This window comes from Fistularia commersonii, chromosome 22 (assembly GCF_037954325.1).
Source record: "Fistularia commersonii isolate RoL2024-O1a breed Wild chromosome 22, RoL_Fcom_v1.0, whole genome shotgun sequence".
Lineage (NCBI taxonomy): Eukaryota > Metazoa > Chordata > Actinopteri > Syngnathiformes > Fistulariidae > Fistularia > Fistularia commersonii.
This window is the reverse complement of record NC_141305.1, coordinates 4,783,323-4,803,481: the sequence shown is the minus strand read 5'-3', so window position 1 is coordinate 4,803,481 and position 20,159 is coordinate 4,783,323. Positions and strand designations below refer to the sequence as shown.

Here is a 20,159-nt window from a genome sequence, read left to right as displayed (position 1 = left end):
ATTATGAAAATAAACGATTTACTTTCTCTTGTATTCCCATCAGCCCCCCCCAGAAAATATTTGATAGTGTCATGCATCATTTTAACATTCAATAACAGTTAAAACAAACAGTGATAATTCAAAAAAAAAAGGGGAAATCGGTCTGTTGTTTAATTCTGTGAGATGTATCCAATTTTCTGTCGGCGTATTTACCATCAAAAACTTCCTTTAAATCGATTGCCGAGGTAGAGACGGAACAGCTGTTCAAATATGCGATTGCAAAATAATCTCGATCAGCAGCCACGAGTAAACAAAAGTTATTTTCTTTTGTTTCCGCAAGAATCTTAACCGTAAACTCACCGTGTCCGCCGTCATGCCCCTTCACGTCTAGAGGTCGTCCAGTTCGGCCCCGGTCCCGTCTGTTTCGGCACGGAGCCGCCGCCCCGCTGGCTCTGCAACTCAGTCACACTTCAGCCGTGGTAATGAAGAAGCTGCAACGTTCTCTGCATCCAATTCTAGTCTTTGCTGAGCCAGAGTTTGGACCGTTAAAGTAAAGTGCTTCTCTAACCTTCAGGCCGGTCACTTGGGTCGCCGACTGATTGATGCGCGGCCCGGCTCTCTTAGCATATTTGCTTAGGCGGGCAGATGTTTCGTGACCGGCGGGGTCGTCCGGGGATCCCCCGCATCAAAATCCGCCGGATTCCGTCGGGGTGGATTGATGCCGATGCCGATTACGAGCCGGATCTTGCAGGACGGAGTTGCTTTCTCATCGGAACAAGTTATGCAAGATGGTGCGGGCCAGCAGGACGTATGAGGAGAAAACATCTCGCCAAAGGAAAATAACAGATAATCGTGAAGCAATAAAAAACGAGCAGCTGTGCCCTTTAATACCCTCTTGTTTGTATTTGAGTCAACTGTTGTTGCTATTATATTCGATTAAACTATCAAATTCTGGTGTTTTTTTGTTTTTTTTTTAGTTATCAAGGACAGCCCGGACAGAAGCATGATGAGATTTCAAGAAATTCAAAATGCCAATAAAAACAAACATGATATAAGACTTAAAGCAATTAAAAGACAATATAAAAATCCCGGGCCTTGCAACGCAAGGAAGAAAAGTTAAGGTAAAGATCAGAAGAGAAAATAAAACTCTCATAAGAAGTCAGATGAATGCGATAATAAACAGGGCTTTAGAAAAGATGACATTTAATAAAGTGACGTCTTTAAAAACAGTTATAAGACTGAAGCGTCGTCACCTGCCAGGTTAAATGGAGTGGTCAAATTTCGCTGATGTTTTGCATTTAAAGGCATTTCTTCTTCTTTGTGGTTCGGCATCCGAAGCGGACAAGCTTTAAAAGAGATCAGTTGAACCTTAAAAGCAATTCCTGACTGGAAACTGATTCAAACGAGAAGTAAAACACTAGTTCAACTTTAAATAATGGAAGTGATCAATCAAACAAAGGACGGTATCTGATGGGAACTCTGTGCAAATAATTTATTCTGTTTTAAAATTAATTACATTGAGTCAACGTCATCTACTTCACGTGATGGATTACTTCAATCTTTTTTAAGTTAAACTTTTTTTTCTTTAGGAGTAGAGAGCCGGGATCATACATACGTTGCCTGTTAAAACCTGCAGAATTTAAACGTCATTAGGAGAAATGGGTATTTAATTCTCAATCAGAAAAGGCTGGACTCAGAAACTAAGGAAAAAGGAATAAAACTGAGGAGCAACTGGAGGTAGCAGTATTACGAGGAAACATGGAAAAATAAATCTTGATTCCATAATATGTACATTTGCTTCACCAAACTGAGAAGTCTGTGACAATATCAAGTTTATTTCATTTTAGCCCCCAGAAGGCCTCCATGTTTGCCAATAAGCTAATTTTAGCAAAGACGCTAACAAGGACGCTAACACTAGCAAAGATGGCAACGTTAGCAAAGACGCTAACACTAGCAAAGATGGCAACGTTAGCAAAAGACGCTAACGCTAGCAAACGACGCTAAAGCTAACACAGACAGTCATGTTAGCGAACACGCAAATGTTCACGGACACGCTACAGTTAGCAAATATGCTAACGTGCCGTCGACGGAAGTGTTTCCGGCCGCTCTTGTCATTCAGGTGAGCCATGATACAATACACTTTAGCAGGGAAATATTTAAAAGGCAATCCATGACCTCTTGTTTTATTTTCCCACCAAAATATAGATAAAGAGTGTCTTGAACTTATAATGTATTGTGATGAGTCACAGCCCAGAATGTTGGTCAGGTGTTTACTCATGTAGCTGCACGTAAGTGACATTGATCAACATTTCAAACGAATAGTCAGAATGTTTTATAATACTTTTAACTTGAATAAACAAAAGAATATTTGTAAGGTATCACCATAAAAACGGGGAAAAACAAAACAAGGGTAAGTGGCCTTCATGCAAAGGAAAAGATGAACATTTCCCCTGTAGAATTTACTCTTAAGAAATCAAGTACTTGCTACATACACTAGCAGGAATATATGAAAAGTTTCAATATCTGTTTTAGTTTCATACTTCATTTATTAAATATAACAGCTTATAAAACTGCCTAGTATAATCTGTCAAACTAAATCAAGTCTAATAACGCCCCATTCGGACGAACTGGATGAATGGAGATTTGGCCTCAGCTGTGTAGGATCGTCCCATGTGAGTGCTGTCAAAACACCTATGTGAAGCCTGTTAAAGTAAAATATTAGGCAGCGATCCTTTTAACGCAAAGCTCAATTATGCTCCAATTGGTGCATAGGGGTTACAAATGATAAAATAGACGGGGGGCTCATCTATCCAACTTCTTTCAGCTCGCGTCTTGAAGGTTATTACATCAGCCGGTGCTAATATATGGATCAAGCACAGGTAAATAAACTCCAGTAACAGCAATCAATTTCCATCTGAATATTAACCGGTGCTGCTTATATCCCCACGCTGATCAACCTCACACTCTCAGAAATGTCAAGGGCCAGGAAAAACAAAACGAAAGAAAGATGATGATTGGGGAAAAAAAAGAAAATGACAAATGGCGGCCCTCCCATAATAAGTAACACCACGAGCGCCGGAGGGCGTAGGTGTGCGGCAAACCCATAATGTACTGACACACTGCTTCAGTGAACATGGCAGGGAGCAAATGCTGAACTGCCAAGCCAAATATACTCTGACTCGCTATCAGTTTATATTCGTAATGGATCCAGCAGGCACGGCGAGCTTGCCGGGTCTCCGGAGGGCCCTCTTTTTTTGGGGGGGGGTGGATGTGGCGTTGCTCGGGAGGAAGGGGAGGCCCGGCGTGCTTGGACGTTCGGGCACAACATCCAGACAGCTCGTCCGAGGGGAGATTAAGAGAGTGAGCTTGTCTATATGGTGGAACAGCAGGGAAATGCTCATTAAATAACAGTAACCACATGGCGGGACCTATCGCCGTCTGGGCAATTAATCAGGAGCGAAGTGGGGAAACGGCTCTGTACCGCATCGGATGCCATGAGATTTTTTTTTAAATGTTTTATATACACTGGCAGGGGAAAAAGGGATTTGATGTCCACCTGCATTAATCCCCCATATCCCTAAGGCTTAATTCTAGTGACATGTCTGGCAAACAGCTGCTCAAGTTCCAGAACTCCATGTTATTAACAATTTTTCATATAAGGGGCTTTTGAAATAGCTTGGTATTCAAAAGGACAGGTCACTTTGACAGTCAAATATTATTTTTAGGGGAAAAAAAAAAGCATTCTAACTGCAAAATCACAAAACATGTTCCTTAGAATTTCAATAAATACAAAATCAAAATCTAGACCTAAGTTGGAAAATAATGAGAGATGTTTCTAGACCACGAAGGAATATTTTAATTAAACTCAGAATATCTGTACTTTTGATAATTTGCAACATTTCTAAATGAAATCTTAAAAACATAAGGAGGATTAATTCACAATGGAATGAGAACAGTGGTCATAATTTTCCAGAAAAAAAAAAAACGCCAGAATAAAAATGAGTCAAATCATTGTGAATGGAAAAAGTAATGAGCATATAATGATAATTTAATTAGAAACATTTCTTTCTACAATACTTATTTTGATAATTAATTGAATTTGATTTAGAATTAGGATAAAGTGATAACATTCCAAGTAAAATGAGAGTCAACACTAAATTGGACATTACACTTCATACTATTTCAGTAATTAGCTTTTATATTGAAATTGTTTACTTATTAGGACGTGCCAGGAAATCAACTCTTTCCGTTATAATAATATGACAAGGTGTAACTCTGCAAAATGATGCCGTTTCTCTTGTAAAATGATGGGTTTTCTCATTATAATTAGACTTTACTAATCTTCTAATCTTCTGCTTCTTTTACTGATGTTCAAAGGGAGGGAAGGAGAGGAAAAAAAAAACCCGTGATTTTCTTTGCAGAAATCCTGAGCCGTTCCCTGCAGTTAATTCTATCACCTTGTTTTTCTGGTTTCACAGAGAGGAACGTGGGTGCACTTCAGTCAAAAGAAGTTTCTGCGTGGAACCGCTCACGGGTAAAATGAGCCGTGTTATTTAAATCTCAATCTTCCTGTCTGTTTTTCTAAATATATATGTTTTCGGCATCGACAGGCCGGCACCGTTGTTGTGGAGGCGGGAGGCGTCCCTGCGCTCCACACCTGATAAACATGGCAACTCACATCCCAGGGATGTAGGTGTACAGAGCTCAGCACGTAGAAGAAAAGTATTTTGAGTGTTTTTCTTTATTTGGGGGACAAACTGGCCTCCCAGGTTAGACGACGTACGTAGGAGTCGATTGTGACTGAAAAGGTCGACTGTTGCATCGCGGTTGACAGTGAACAGGCAGCTCTTTGGACCGGCATGTATGTCGGCTCGGTCTCCATGACGACCTACGTGATGCTCATACGTGTGACAGGCGACACTCCTCCGAGCCCTGAAACCCCAACACATATTATGAGAGGACATTTGCATTCCCTCGTCCAGCCGCCTCTCATTCTCTCTATTTTGTCTTTCATTCATTCTTTTGCTTCTTTCGTCCGCCTTCCTTTCTCCCAGTCATTAGCCCTCCATTCTTTCTATTATTTTTCTCCATCCATCCATCATCTTCACATCCTTTTCTTTCCTCATACCATCCTTTCTGTCTCTTTCCTTCCATGCTTCCTTGTATCCTTTCTCCCCTTCCCTCATTTGCCCTATATTCTTATCTTCTTTCTTTCTTTCATCGTTAATTATTCATTTCAATGCGACACACTCTGTGCCTCATTATTACACTTTGTGAAGGTGAATTTTGCATCCCGTGTCTGTGGAAACGCTGTACAAGATGTTTCTGTCACTTCTTATCGTTAATTGATTATTTGTTGCCCGAAGAAGTCACGAAGCTGCCACTTAGTGTCAGCTATTGGCAGATGGATGAGGATTCAATAATTAAGAATAGTGGCATCAGCAACTGGGCTCCAAATGAAAATAACATAAACAAAACAAAACAAAAAATTCCAACCTATTTATGTGGATGTGCAGATTTGCGATGGAGCGAGATAGTTTTTAATAAGTTGGCGAAATGCGGCGTGAAAAACGGAGCAGAGCGGAGTGTGAAGGTCAGGGGTGATTAAAGATGGATGAGGAAGCAGGGGCTCGGTGCCAGAGGTGTCAGACGCTCAGGTGTCACCCGCCGGCCGCGTGAAGGAAGAGCCTGCCGTCGGAGATTAGCAGCTGCGGTCATATCAGATCACCAGGTGGAAGGAGACGTTGGGCCCTGCATCCGACAGCACAACAGGTAGGACCTCCGTGAACTTCTTGTCGCTGGGAAATGAACTGGAATCACCAAAATAGCTCCGCGGTAGCAACACTTCAATATTTTCCTCCTTCCCCCATGACGATATCAAAGTGAAAGTATATCAGTTACCAGATAATTCAATTTAAAAACTTTTCGATTTTGTGCTCAAGTCAAAGAATAGGAAATGAGAAGCAGGCCGGGGGCTGAACTTGATTTCAGTTATTTATTTTGTTCCCTTTGCAGTATCAAGAAGTCACCGTCTCGCCGACAGGAATAACTTTTAACGGCCACAGAGAGTTAGAAACATTTTTCAAAGGAGCTCCAAATTGTGTTTCTCAAAGGACAGTAACTCCTGAGATCCTGAATTATAAGCGCGTTTTAGACAAGACACTGTCAGACTTTTAATGGGTGACCTTTAATTCTGGTCAGCGATCAGGGAAACACATTCTCCATGTCAACTGAACTGCCCACAAGAAAAAGGGATTTCCAACCGACCGCAGTTTTGCTTAAATTGTGATTTTTAGAAGGCAGTGCGTCAACATCGGCATATCAGTAAAAATATTGAAATAATAGAGGAAAATAAGTCCAGGGAAAAATATGCTAAAAATAGGGAATAGGATAATAAATGGGTAGAGGAGAGGAGAGAAGACTTTTGTGATTTTTGGCCAATTAATTCCTTCTGGATTCCTTCTTGGATGTTCCTCGTTCAAAATAAATTCTTATCACAGAGATTTTGTGCAATGATAACATTAAGACCTGATGTCGCATGCAAAAATATTGCCGAAATCAGCCAAATCTTTTATGATTTGCAGTTTCATTTGAAACACAGTCTGTTTATTATAATCTATAATAATAATAATTTATCCTGTATTAATCCCAAATAAAAAAACTCAAAATCAAGTTCAGTCTGATTGGTCTGCTAATTTTAAGATATTTAATTTCCTTCTTTTGCACAGAAGGTATCTATTATTTGGTTGGGAATTCGCAAATGGTGGTCGGGGGCGGGGGGGGCGAATGATCTTATCCAGGATGATTTTCTTCTTGATCATCACCATGTATTTTCCACATTACCGACTGGAAGTGGGTTTTAAACTCGGTGAACTTTTCCTTTGGTTGCTTAAGTTGTAAACATCCCACTAAAGGCAACTAATCAAATGGCAAAGAAGAGACGGTATGAGGTTGCATGGGACCGTCTCGTTTGATCCCTGGAAGTGAGGAATAACACTGTGTTCCTAACTGATTATTTTCTGTGAAAGTGCAAACAGGACTTAAAGGTCTTATCTCAGACACATACGCCCATTTGATATCCGTCCCATTTAGAACTCTCGAAATGTTGTCCTGCCCGTAACGACCAGGGTGTCTTATCTGGGGTCCCGCTCACTAAAATGTGGCTCTTGCGACGACGGTAATTAGTTGAAAGTGAAAGTAGCTCCGTAGAGCCGCAAACAACCTTTAAAGAAAGTGCTGCATCGGCAACAAAGAAGTTCGCTATTTCGAACCGTAAGCCCTAGTTTTCTCTGGGTGCACTCGCACATTGGATATTAATCTCAAGACATGGCTATCTGCCTGCTGCCTCCTTCCCCAGGGGCCCTCAGCCCAGCAGATGACACTGCCACCGGCGCAGCGATTGGGTTACAGATACTGTTATTCACTGTCAGGCAGCAGCAGAGGAAACAATGGAGGCTTTAAGTATGCAGTGGAAAAAAAAATCAAAGATCAGTGTCCTCCTGACTTCCTTTTACCGGGGTACTTTTACTTGGGGTTCTTACACATCCTGTTGATAAAAACTGAACCCCCAACTGAGGAAACTTCAACGGCCAAATGTATTCATTACCCGCAGTGCTTTTACCACGTCAGGGAAAACGTCATTCGTTTTTTTGCAAAAGTCTCAGCCCGTCAATAAAGTTGGTGATAATTCCTTCGATCGATTTTAACGATATACGTTTGGTGTATTTGTCGTGGTAAACTTGTGTGAGGGAAGGAAGATAAGATGTAGAAGAGGGGGAACGACAAGTAGCAGCCAAGACCAAATCAAAGCTGTTTTTAAAAAATGCTTCATTTGAATTTTACTCCAAAAAGAAGCACAGAACTTGCGATCCACATTGGACGTCATAATTGAATGGGAGAAAAAATGTAATTTTGTGAGAGCTCTAGCGACAGTTTATGATTTTAAATATACTTTCTAGTATTGGAGAGACTCTTAGGCACGTTGACATAATACATTGCTTGTATTCATTTGTTTTCAAAGTTTGTTAAATCAGTTTTGAACGATGGTCGTTATTTCAGAATCACAACAGCATATTTGTTTTCGTTGTACAAAAGACCTCATGAACTCAGTGTTGTAGAGGCAAAAAGTGCTTGGAAATACTACAACTCAGTCAAATGTTTATTAAAAAAATAAATGTTGAAATCGTATATAGAAAATATAACTAGTTAATATTGTTTTTTTTGTATGTACACAACATTTATCTATTAGTATTTGCACAATGTAAATTCCTCATTTGCCTACATATTAAACCCAATCTGACCTTTCCATGTCAGGGTCAAAGCAATTTAAGTGTTGATAAGGCGGTGGGGAAACGTGCATGAATTACACCGGGAGAATGATTGTACATCTTGCTTTGTCTTTCAGGCTGAGGCAAGCACATTTCGGTTGGCTTGGCTCAGAGGCAGAAAGCGGTGGAAACATTTCTAGCCCAGTTTAAACGGTTGCAATAGGTGGCTCGTTCCAAGGCTCGTTCTCAGCAAATTATATTTGCTCTGTTACCACTCAAGCAGGAGTTTCGAAAGACGTTTTAACTCAAACATTGATGTCCTCAAATGAAACGTATTTAGTCAAATTTGTTGTCGTCAGTTTGCCCGTCACAGAGCCCCCACGCGATGGAGTCGTATCAAAAGGAATCGCTGAGACGAATCAGGAGAAACAGCGGGACCCTCCTTCAGCATCTCTTTTATGGAGTCCACGGAGGAGATCGAGATACGCCCGTAAGTCCTAAACAAGCATTTTCTCCGTCTCTCTCTGCCCGGTGTTGAAATGGTTCGTAATCCAGCTCAAGAGCAGAATCTGGTATACCTCCAGGCGGGATCCTGGGGCCACTGCTACCTCTCGGTAGTCCCATCATGGCATCAGCGGTCACAGTTGTGTTGATGAAGTCTACAATACCTTGTCCCATGACGGGATCAAGCCTGCCCGTTCAGCGTTTTATGCTGATTAATGTCTAGAGGGCTAACAACTGCCTTTATGTCTTCATGTCAGCTCGCTTCTGAGAACTATGGCTCATATTACCTGTGATGAGAACGGGCTGACGATATGACCTCCGACAATGACCGCTGATTGTTCCGCCAGATCCCCCCTCGGTCAGGCCGGGACGCTAAAATGATCCACTCTGTTGCAAGTCTGATCCGAGCGAAGAGCAAGCTGCTTCTCCTCGAGAGCCCAGACACCGTGGAGATCTACAAGGTCAGACAACAGCTCTTGTTGTATTATAGTGTCTTTAATGCTCAGCGGCTTTCAGCGATTTTTTTTTTTTTTTTCACTTTTTGTTGGTCATTTTAATTATGTCTTTAACAACAAAGTACCATTCTATCTTCAAACGAAGTTGATTTGGATAAATCGTTTTCATCCACAGCTGGATGATCCCCCGCCGGGTTCTAGCAGAGCCGGTCAGGACAACATTTATCTACCCGCCATCGCAGCCAAGGCCTCGAGCCTGAGCTCGATCCGAGGGGCTCTGAGTGGATCCTGCCCGTACCTCTATGATAAACGACGAGGGTCTCTCTCTTCAGTCGGCTCACAAAAAACCGGAAGTCACCATAAAAAACAGGTCCCTCCCCAGAGAAATTACTGCAAATTAAACGATCAAGACAGAAATTCAACTTTTTCTTCCTCTCAGAGTAACCTTAATGCGCAGAGAGAGGCCAAGAAATCCGGCGTCACCGTGACGATGACCTACCTGGGTCAAGGTCACCGGGGGTCACGGACGGGGTCATGCCAAGATGAACTGAAAGTACTCCAGCAAGTCAACGGAGGAGAAAATATCTGCGTGTTCAAGGGTTTGGTGACAGCGGGAGGTACGAGAGAGAAATTTGAATCTGCCGTGCAAGAATGTCTGAAAATGTACCGGAGAGAATATAAAGGGGTTTTAAAATAACAATCTAATAAAACATCTTTCTTTAATCATTCTAATGAGCATATGTAATATAAATCTGACTTAATGAATGGTAGTATTAATTGCCTATAGGAAAAAAAAATGCTTTGACATATAGTATTTCCTCAATAATTGATGACCATAATTAGAGGTGTCACAGCTTCTGCCCATTTTTCATATATTTAATTACAGATCGGCCCCCATAGCCACATTATAATGGGACTGAAGAGTTTGGTCTGACCCACTAATGGTCTTGAGCGAGACACGTGAAACTGGTGGACTACCACAAGATAAAATGTCAATGGAGGAGAGAATTCATTTCACATTTCTGGCCCGTGCGTGTTCGCACACTGCGGCGCCAAATAAGCCGAGGGAAGAAACGACTACGTTTAGCAAATGTACAAAAAAAGAAGCTCTGCCTTCTCACTGGACTTTGATCGGGTTGGCAAAAAAAATATACACAAACCGCGCGGTGAGACGGAATAAAACGGGACACACGGAAGGATATTTCTGGTCACCAACACCTGGATTGCTTGAAAATACCCTGGTTTTACCTGAATTGCAATCAAATTATATGGGATATGTTGTTTATAAAGAGCGAACACTGAGCTCAAAATTCTTTCCCCCCTCTTTTTATCTCTGGCTTCCTATTTATGTAAATGACTTAGGAGGTATTGGCAGTCGAAATTTTCTGCCAGCCTCCCAGTGCAACAGCAGTAAATGGACTTTATTATATCTGATTTTATGGGGAATTATTTTTTTTCTTTCGACTGAGCTACATCCAAACAGTTGACATTCACAAAGTTTTGCTCTTTACAAAGTTTCGAGGATTATCTTAAGTAACTGGGCCACAATTTCTTCAAAAGGACATTTTTCTGTCGAGAAAATGTCTATTCAGTCCAATCGCATTCAAGGAAAGGCATTTGTATAGCAATTCAATGACTGACAACAAAGAGATCTGGATGGATAAAAAGCACGAAAGGAAAAGAGGAAAAGAAGTTTGATTTTGTTTATCTGGGTCCGGTCCTGGAATCTGCCGATCCCCCCTGAGTTGTTGTGATTGATTCGGGTCCAGCGTTGTGACATGAAACCGGGCGGTCTGGCGAAAAACGATTACCTGATGAGCAAAGGGAGGGGGATTATCGATTACGTCTAATCACAATCTTGGGGTTTATAAGGTCTAAGGTCAGACAAGAAACCTTCCAGGCTCGTGTGCCTTTTTTGTTGACGTGGAAATCCCCACCTCTCGATTTTCAACTAAATACAGCGTTAACGCTGTTCTCACGCTGTTCACGTAACACAAGCCGGATTAACAGCGGACGTGACGGCACCTAGAGAAGCCCTGGACTCCGCAATTAAAAGTCAAAAAGACTTGAAAAAAAACGAAATGAGCTCTGCCGTCAGGGCATTTTTCTAGGAGGAAAAGGGCAAATCAAACCCTTTCCCCGGTGGAAATTAGTAGCGGCGGAGTAAATGGCAGACTGACAAGCGAAATGTCCCTTTAGCTCCCGCACCTCCGGGGGAAACACGCGATCATGGCTCCTTATTTCCACCCTATTGCGAAAACCGTTATTCCAAAGGGGAAGCCAATCAGAACTGGAAGTCTGCGAGGGGTCACGGGGATTCTCTGGCCGGATGCAGTGTCTCGTTGCTCCACAGGGGGCAGAACTCCCTCGCGCCGACCGAGCGTTCGCGAGCCGAATGAGACGCCGAAAGGAAACCCGACCGTTTTTAACAATAACGTCTTCATCCCGCGAGCGTGTCGCTGTCATTTTCCAACTTGTGTCTTTCAGAGCAGTTCCAGTTTGTCTCTCAGAGACACAGGGGCTTCCCCTTCAGTGCTACTTTGTATGTTAATGGTATCATGGTTGCCAGGATCAGCTCCTGCTGCGAGTACCGCTACGCTCCAGGCTTCCAACAGGGCAGGAAGAGCTGCTTCAGGCTGATGTGGCTGTCTGGCGGGATACCCTGTCACAGGTCAGATTTCAACCTCCAGCCGAGTAATTGGCCCAAAAATTAGAAGTGATTAACGGTCCAAAAAAACAAGTGAACCCATTGCACTTCAAATGAGCTGTAAGGGGAAAAGGATGAATCTTGCATGACGTGAGGGAACGACGGTGCCGGTGTATGTTGGAGGCAATGTGAGTCATAATAAAAGTATATTTTCATCTATTTTTTTTTTTCAGATGCACAAGTCTACGAAATAAATATAGCTCTTGCCAGCAACTGAACAACGACACAAAAGAGAACTTAATTCTCCCTCTAGAGCGGAGCTCTGGCAACGGTACAAAGCCTGGAAATGAGTGTCTCAATTTTCCATTTCTTCCTAAAGCCTATTCATCAACTCTTTTTTTTTTTTTTTTTTTTTTTGACATTAGGCCCAATCCTTTTATTATAGCTTCCAGTTAAAAGACAAAATGCCCCTCGCCGTCTTTTTTTCCTTTTATTTTCTCTTTCATCTTTCCAACGCAGGCAACATGGAGTCATGTCCATCATCCCCGCTGTTTATCCCCGCCAAACCGGCCTCGAAGTCCTCCGCGAGGAGGACACGAAAATGCGCCAAGGACACCGACGGCGGATCTTCAGACAGCGAAGGCCGCGCCGTTACCGGAGTCAGAGAGACCTCCAAGAAGAAGCGGCGCAAGGGTCAAACTAATCAGAAAGCAAGCAAAGGCGAGCCCGCCGGAGTTAACGGAGGGGAAGCGGGACGAGGCGGCAAGGGCGCCCGGGTGTCAGAGAGGTCTGCGGCGTCCGAAAATTGCGACGACCAACCGCCGTCTGCCAGACAAGATCTGAAACAAACGAAAAGGAGCAGCGCGGAACTGCAGACGACGTGGCCGCAAGCGAAGGAGACGAGCCCGCCCCTCGGTGAGCGCCGCTTGACTTCACTTTAGCGTCTATCTCCATTTCTGCGAGGAGGAGGACTTGTTGAAACGGAGCTCTGGATGACCTTCTCGCCCATCCGCATGTGGTATTTTCATTTGATATTCTTTGCGGGAATACAATGGAAAAGAACAAAAGTGCGCTTCTTTTTAAAGATTCATTGCAGGATGAGGAACCACTGACTAAGCAGAACAGAGAGAAGCAGAAGGACCCGGGATCAAATGGGAAAAGCAGAGACGGGGAAAGACTGAAGGACTTCTATGAAGAATGTGTGGAAATGAGCGCCGCGTTGGAGCCGAGCCCAAACAAACACAACTGGTTCAAGGCAAACAGTGAGCAAAGAAAACCGCAGCACAGTAGAACGAACCGGAATCCCCCAGAGTGTTGTAACTGATTTACATAATGCACCTTGGCAGAAAAGGTTGAATTTACAACAAAGTGATGCATTGAACAAAGTCTGCTGGAGGGAAGATTGATTACATGAGTGGGAGGATATAGAGACACACACACGCAAACACACACACACACACACACACGCGTACCCCCATACAAAAAAAAAAATCCCTTGGCTGTCTGTGGATAAAGAGATCGTTTAGGGCCTGAGCACCAAATGGACTCGTTAACAGGGCAGCAAGTAAATTTAGGGAAAAAAAAACCATTTCAAAATACATGCTCATATGAATAGTGTGACCTACTGATTGCCAGAGTCAGTAAGGGTTCTATGAAAATATCAAAATCAACAAAAATATCCTAATGAAAATATAAATGTCAGCAGGGGAAAGACAAAGGAAGAAAGAGTAGCTAAAATCACCGCCGTGGGCCAAACCCTCGGGCGATCTGCGGTTTCTGGCTCCTTTAAGATCCCTTGATTTGACAGAAACATTAAAATTTGAAATTCAAAAATGTCACCTCCCCCTGTTGGGTAATAATGACAGGTTAGCATCCAGACTGTCGCCCGCTTTCGCCGATTTATTTACGTTCTCCCGTCATCAGTCGGCGTCCCGATCGCTTAACGCCGAGACCCAGCGTTATTCTCCCCCCTCCCCTGCACGCCAAGTCCTGGAGCGTCACCGGCTCCAGAAGAAGCTGTCGTCGTGCCCCGGAAGTCCCGGCTCGGACGTAGAGGTCAGCGCCGAGAGCGACGCCGTCCAGCCGCCCGACTGTGAGCCAGACAAAGATGAGGCGGGCCGGACCGGCGGCCAAGAAGAGCCTCCGGAAGGACAAGACCTGCAGGCTCAGGTGTGTGTTTACAATGACTTTCTCTTTTTTTGCCAGAAAACGTCTTGCCATTGAATCGGCGGGACAAAACCATCGGAGTAATACTGTCGCACCGCAGGTATGAGCAGAACTCGTGGCGGAGCTGGTGCTTTGCCAGTTTTCCGTCAATCTTTCACATACTTGAAATTCGACAGTGAACGGGCTGCGTAATGATGTACGTTTTCCATACGGCCACGGCAAGGACAATGTTGTCATAATTATACCGGAATAATACAAAGCCGTCTGTCACACTTAAGCCTTTAAGAAAGACAGTTTAGATGGGTTTCACATTAATGTCAGGGTGTTTCATGATTTCAACCTTGAAAACATGGGCTACAGTATTATGCACAATGCCCTGTTGTACAATAGTAAGGAAAAGGCCAAACGGTATTTGCATACGACACAAAAAAAATAAAAATGACATTCAAAAACGGAGCGATTTTGCTATTATTGGGAGCTGAAGGTAAAAACGGTCGAAACAAATGGTCAGCGAGCGTTATCTGGGACGGACAGGCGGGCGTTTGGCTCGGCCGCACCGATCACAATGAAAAACCTTCCAGCAGCGCCTGAAAAAATTCCTCAAGGTCTAGCAAAAGTGGCACGGCGGACGTGGCTGGCAACCAGACCATATGTCTCTCCGGGCTCTCGCCCCCGTCTCGGTGTTTAGAAAACTTCCAGCACCTGTCCCGCTCACATCTCACTCCCAGCCAAGGCATTTTGGCGCTTCGCTGGCCTCACACACAAACAGTTACCATTGTACCCTGGCAATATTCGACTCTCAGGGGTCCGATGCAAAAAGTGTATCCCTGCATGAAAGAGAAAATAATCTGCTGGTGGTAAACAATGTGGCTTTCTCTCCCTCCCTCCCTCTCTCTCTCTCTCGCTCTCTGAGTTAGATGATACATATGAATCTTTATTGCTTTTTCAGCCTTACATTCTTATTTTGGCGGGTGTTTTCCATCTGGATTGTAGGAATAAAAAAAAAAAAAGAAAAGAGAATGAAATATATATAGCAAGAGATGGGTGGAAAATATTCAACGATTCCCCGGCCCTGTGAAATCCTTGTGAAGACTCAAACGTACAATGCATTCCTATCATTTTTTTGTGTCCAGAGCTGACCTTTTGGGGACGTGTCTTAAACTTTGAAAGTGAAACTCCGACACCCGGCCACGCAATATATGACTGGAAATGGCTTCTTTCCTCGGGTTTCCTTACTGCAGCTGGACGCCATGATGTCGGTGCTGAGTGCCTCCGATGAGGTGGAACAGCTGGTCCTGAGGAACACCGACCTGACCGACGACCTCCTGCTGAGCGTAGCCGGCGCCCTGAAGAGCAGCGTGTCCGAGGTCACGCTGCTCAACCTCAACCTCAACCTCATCGGCCCGTACGGCGCTCATATCCTCCTGGACGTCCTGAGAGCGAAGCCTCACATTAGCGGCCTGCAGTAAGTCCCAAACTTATTACTTCAACGAAGTGACTAAGAAAATAACTGACTTGAGCCAACGGCAAAACGACAGCAACGCCAAGGGCATCCTCGTCTTGGGATTATTAAATCTTCGCCGTCAACCTTTGAATTACACTATACATCCATTTTATGTGAAGAGAATCCTCTGGTGTCTTGTTCCGGGGATTTTCATACCCACTTAACAAAGTTAATGTCTCCGTCTCAGTGACATTGGCTCGGGCTAAAGAAACAGTGCGGGAACATATCTCAGATACTGATCGGTACAAGCCGCATCGCGTGAATGTCAAAATAACGGTGTATATTAAGAGTTGGCTCACGCGCGAACCATTTTCTGACCGAGAACCTGAGGGAAATTGTGATATCACTCTGCACTCGTGTCCGTTAAATTCGCTGGCGTGCCGGACTTTTCCTTGTATTTGTAATGCGACCACCTGAAAAGACAGATGTTTGAGAAATGGAAGTGAGATCTTAGCGTGGCCTTAGCTCCTGTAGCTAAATGGGATAATTGCCCTTGGGCCGTCTCATCCGGCATCCAAAAAACGCCAACTAAAACATCCACAGTTCCAACACGTCCCGGTACCTTGGCTGTGGTGGAGTGTGAAACGTCCCTCGGACGCTCCCCGGCTGTTGATTCGGATTCGCGCTAAACCTGATTGGAGTTTCCATCTCAGTAGTCGACTGTCTATTGTGTTTTTACTGGCCCTGTCACGCGCACGAGTACACACAACGCGCACCGCATCGACGACAGCAAAGTGTTGCCGCTCTGCGCCGGGGTGAAAAAATACTCCATGTCAACACTGAACTCAAAACTTTTGATAAAATGATTTATAACCCCACGGTCATGATGCTATCATGGTTTCCCAGATGTGAATGCACCAGCTGTCCTACGACTTCCCACATACAGTATGTGTCTTGTCTGTCCGTTGATATTCATTCCTACATAATCACCCAGCGATGCCTGGGGTATTAACCCCCTCCCCCCCTAAATCGTAGATACGTTACCACGATTATCACATGGCCTGACATATTTCTTTGTTGCGATACAGCTTTTGGTGTTGGAACAGGCGAGCCGGGGTCATGCTTTGCTCCAATACGCCTCCATTGTGAGAGCGTTGATGCTTTTTTTTCCTTTCAAGAAATGACATATTTTCTCTAAATTCTGCATTTGTCATTTCACTCGGTCCACGGTTTCTTGAAGCCCGTCCAAATGTAATACTCGGCAAACACGGATAACATGGAAACAGCGGCCGAACATGGAAAACCAGGCGTATTAATTTTGCAGATTTTTAATGCCGTGTTTAATGCAGTTACTTTTGTGTGGTTTGTGTGTGCCGAGCGGTAATATTAGGTTGCGAAAGCCTCTCCTGTCAAGTGAGCCGTGCGAGGAGGATTTGAAATAAATCTCCATGGTTACCACATTGTTTTCCTCTCTCCCTGCAGCTTATTTGGGAACAAACTGCGTGACCATGGAGTGTTGACCCTATTGACTGGAATAGCTGAGCTGCAGGAGCATACGGCAAGAGCTGCCGCTGCCGTCAAACAAGCCACGCTTTTCCCACAGGAGCAGCAGTCAGTGACTCCTCTTCTCACCGGGGGGAGCTCTTTCAGGGTTTTTGCACTTCTGGAACTGGACATCGGAGGCAATAATCTCGGCAGCGACGGAGTCAAAGTGTTGGCGTCGTATATGAAGCGTCATTCCCATCTGCATTATTTAGGGCTCGCCCGGACGAGCGGCGCCGATCTGGCGGCGTGGAAAGAACTCTTCGACAGCCTCAAAGGGAACCGCTCACTGTCTCAGATCATTCTGGATGAGAACAATTTGGGCGACCCCGGGGTCAGGCTGCTGGCCGACATGTTGAAAGTCAACGCGAGCCTCCGGCAGGTGGACCTGGACGGGAACGGCATCAGTGACGTGGGAGGGAACGACATCATGGGGGCTCTGCTGTGCAGGACACACTTTCCGCTGCGGCACCTCAGTCTGCAGGAGAACAGCATCAGCGCCGGACTCATGAGTAGGATACAGGAAGAGGTAAAGCACAAGTGAGTGGAAAAAAACGCATTTTCAAAGCATCAAAACGCCGGCGAGAGAATAAACAATGCGCCACGATTGAGAAAACGGGACAGCTTTCTGTTTCCACGTTGAGGTCGGGGAGGGTGACTCATTTGACTCCCTCGACCTTCTAAACGCGCACGCGAAGATTTCTTCTTTCTTTTTCTCCGGACTCGGCGGAATTGCAAGCGAGCGCCGCGTCTTAGTTTAGCTCAAACAGGTAGTGTAGGAGTCTTCTTTCAGGGGCCGCGCTGTGGTCTGGAGGCCTTTCAAAGACATTTCGATGAACCGGACCTCTCTTCTTTGTGGCGGGGTTGCATCCTCACCTTCGGCTTTTTTTTTCTCTTTTCTTCTCCCTCCCACCGTCACAACCCCCGTCTTTGCTAAAACCGACTTCAGCAAAAGCCTCGCTGATCTCTCCCCCCCCCCCCCGTCATTTTATTGAATCGTTTGCTGCCCCCTGACAAAAAAGAGAAACCACAGTGATTCATTCCTCCCACAGTATTTACAGGTCACATATGACTAACCGTCATCGTTTTTTGTTGTTGTTGTTTTTTTTTTTTTTTTCTTTTTTTTTTCCCGTGCTACTTTTCAGTAGCCATCATCAGATTTCTTTCTCTGCTCCCGTCCGCTCGACCCTCGCTACAGAACTTACCTTTATTTTATTTTATTTTTTTTTCCTCCCTGCTGCGTAGCGGAGAGCGGCGCTTTTCGGTAAAAAAAAAAGAAAAAAAAAGGGAGGCGGCAGAAAAGTGGGGCAAAATTCAGCTGAAATTTGGACCCGTCGTGTCATCGTTCAATTGGCGCCGACATTCTGAGAATAACCGTACCTGTGATCAAAGCTTGTCAAAGCGGTAATTATCTCCTCCTCGCAGCGCTGCCAGCGGTGATTCCGCTGAAACAAATCCATCCATATTTCATCTGAAGTCTTTGCAAATTCCTTTCTGCAGAACCCTGATAAAGACACTCCCGAAGAGCTCGGAAAGGATGACAGATAAATGAAACCGGTGCACCTGAAGATTACACCGGCTGATTGTTATCCCGCCCTGGTATCGGGCTGAATGTGGCTATATATGCGGCGCGGTGTATCTCAGCAAAATAAACTTTATATATCAGGTCCGGCCGGCTCATCCTCGAAGATACTAGTCGAAGACGGAACTTTATTATCAGCGGGAAAATAAGAATACACGTGGTTGTGTATCGGCCTTCTCGCTCGTACCACTTTATAATCTGAGATCTACACAATTCGTACGAGACTGGGGAAGTACGTAGCCGGCAGAGCGGGAACCCGCAAACAAAAGCTGTACTGTAATTTGCCATCGCCTTTTGATAAAGGCCTCATGCTTCTCTGTTACAAATAAAACTCGGATCAGTGACCCCTTTGTCCCACCGCAAACGATATCTTTATCTAGCCCGAAACAAATCCCATACTGTCCCATGAGTCTTTCATCCTTTTTTTCTTTTTTTTAATGTTCAACGCCAGACATTCAGTCAGCGAAGCCTGATCTATAAGGAATTTTTGCGTTTTCCAAATTGTCGCTTTTTGTAAAAAACTCAGATTTGAGGGTTTCTTGTGAGAGACCTGAACCGGGCACATGAACTCCAGCCCGCTCTGAAAAAAAGCTCCAGCAGGGAAATTATTCATTTTAAAAAAAATTGAAATAAAATGATTTTCAAATCACTCAGCGGGGACTTGCAGTGTTTCAGGCTATATATGATTAAAAGTACTACGGTATTTTTTACTTTTTCCCTTAAGCTTAAAATTGGCCGGGGTCACTTTAGTTCCCAAGGACGAAGCACAAATTCTTTTTTCCTGTGTTCTGTGAAGTTAAAGCACAGAGACACAAACGTTTCAGTGATAATGAAAGTAGGACTAAATACGACTAAATACAAATTCTTGGGTTCGATTTTATTTTGAAACCCGGCCCTATTCCACTGAGATCATGTGAAACGGCCACATTCTCTTTTTTTTTAACCACATTTTCACTGGACATAGTTTCCATGCTGACACGGAAACTATTTCGCCGGAGTCAGTTTGTATCCTTTTCATGGTTCATTTTTGTTCTGATCAAATCCGGAAAAACAAGCAATTTGATTAAAAAAAATATATATCCCTTTTGCTTGTGGCCTTTTTTTTTTTTTTTTTTTTTTTTTTTGTGCAAACAGGACAAAACGGTAACTCCGTCCTCTCTTACCGACCAGCATCAGACGGGTGCTATTTCCTGATTCATGTTGCTATTAAATACCTAATTGAGCTGTATTGTTTTTGCTTTTCTGTCAAGAACATAGTTCTGGCTTGTAATCCCCCCCCCCAAAAAAAAAAAAAAAAAAAATCACAAGGTTTAAGAAGCTGTACTTGTGTCTTACGTTTTTTTTTTTTTTTTTTTCTTCTTCTTGAGGAAACAAATGTCTGTTAACCAATTCGCTCACTGGAGCTTCTGAAATGACCACTTGACTGCGCCGGGACTGTTTGTGTGCTGCAAGATCTGTTCCAGCCTGTGTTTGACACGCAGGAATAGATGTGCAGGCCTGTGCTCTTGTGTACGCTGACCCTGCTTTCAGCCTACATTGGAAAAGAAGGTGGTGGGCTTGTATTTACGGAACG

General features: G+C 44.0%; 1 protein-coding gene and 1 long non-coding RNA gene across 2 annotated transcripts; both read left to right on the top strand.

The window, feature by feature from the left end:
- Positions 1-9,146: 9,146 nt before the first annotated feature.
- On the top strand, positions 9,147-9,695 carry LOC147221354 (uncharacterized). The gene is made up of 3 exons (XR_015107841.1): positions 9,147-9,211; positions 9,381-9,575; positions 9,645-9,695. It is a non-coding gene; the product is annotated as an uncharacterized LOC147221354 (long non-coding RNA).
- Positions 9,696-12,242: 2,547 nt separating this feature from the next.
- On the top strand, positions 12,243-17,905 carry LOC147221353 (uncharacterized). The gene is made up of 6 exons (XM_086169575.1): positions 12,243-12,767; positions 12,938-13,114; positions 13,840-14,021; positions 15,260-15,483; positions 16,945-17,038; positions 17,075-17,905. The coding sequence occupies exons 1-6, from the start codon at positions 12,317-12,319 to the stop codon at positions 17,546-17,548; spliced, it is 1,602 nt and encodes a 533-aa protein (XP_086025701.1). The 5' UTR covers positions 12,243-12,316; the 3' UTR covers positions 17,549-17,905.
- Positions 17,906-20,159: the final 2,254 nt, after the last annotated feature.

Bases quoted from the DNA above. Each gene is read 5' to 3' on its own strand.
- LOC147221353 (XM_086169575.1), top strand. From the start codon at position 12,317: ATGCCCCTCGCCGTCTTTTTTTCCTTTTATTTTCTCTTTCATCTTTCC. The intron at 14,022-15,259 runs GTGTGTGTTTAC...TCCTTACTGCAG, and splicing joins GACAAGACCTGCAGGCTCAG to CTGGACGCCATGATGTCGGT. The intron at 15,484-16,944 runs GTAAGTCCCAAA...CTCTCCCTGCAG, and splicing joins CCTCACATTAGCGGCCTGCA to CTTATTTGGGAACAAACTGC.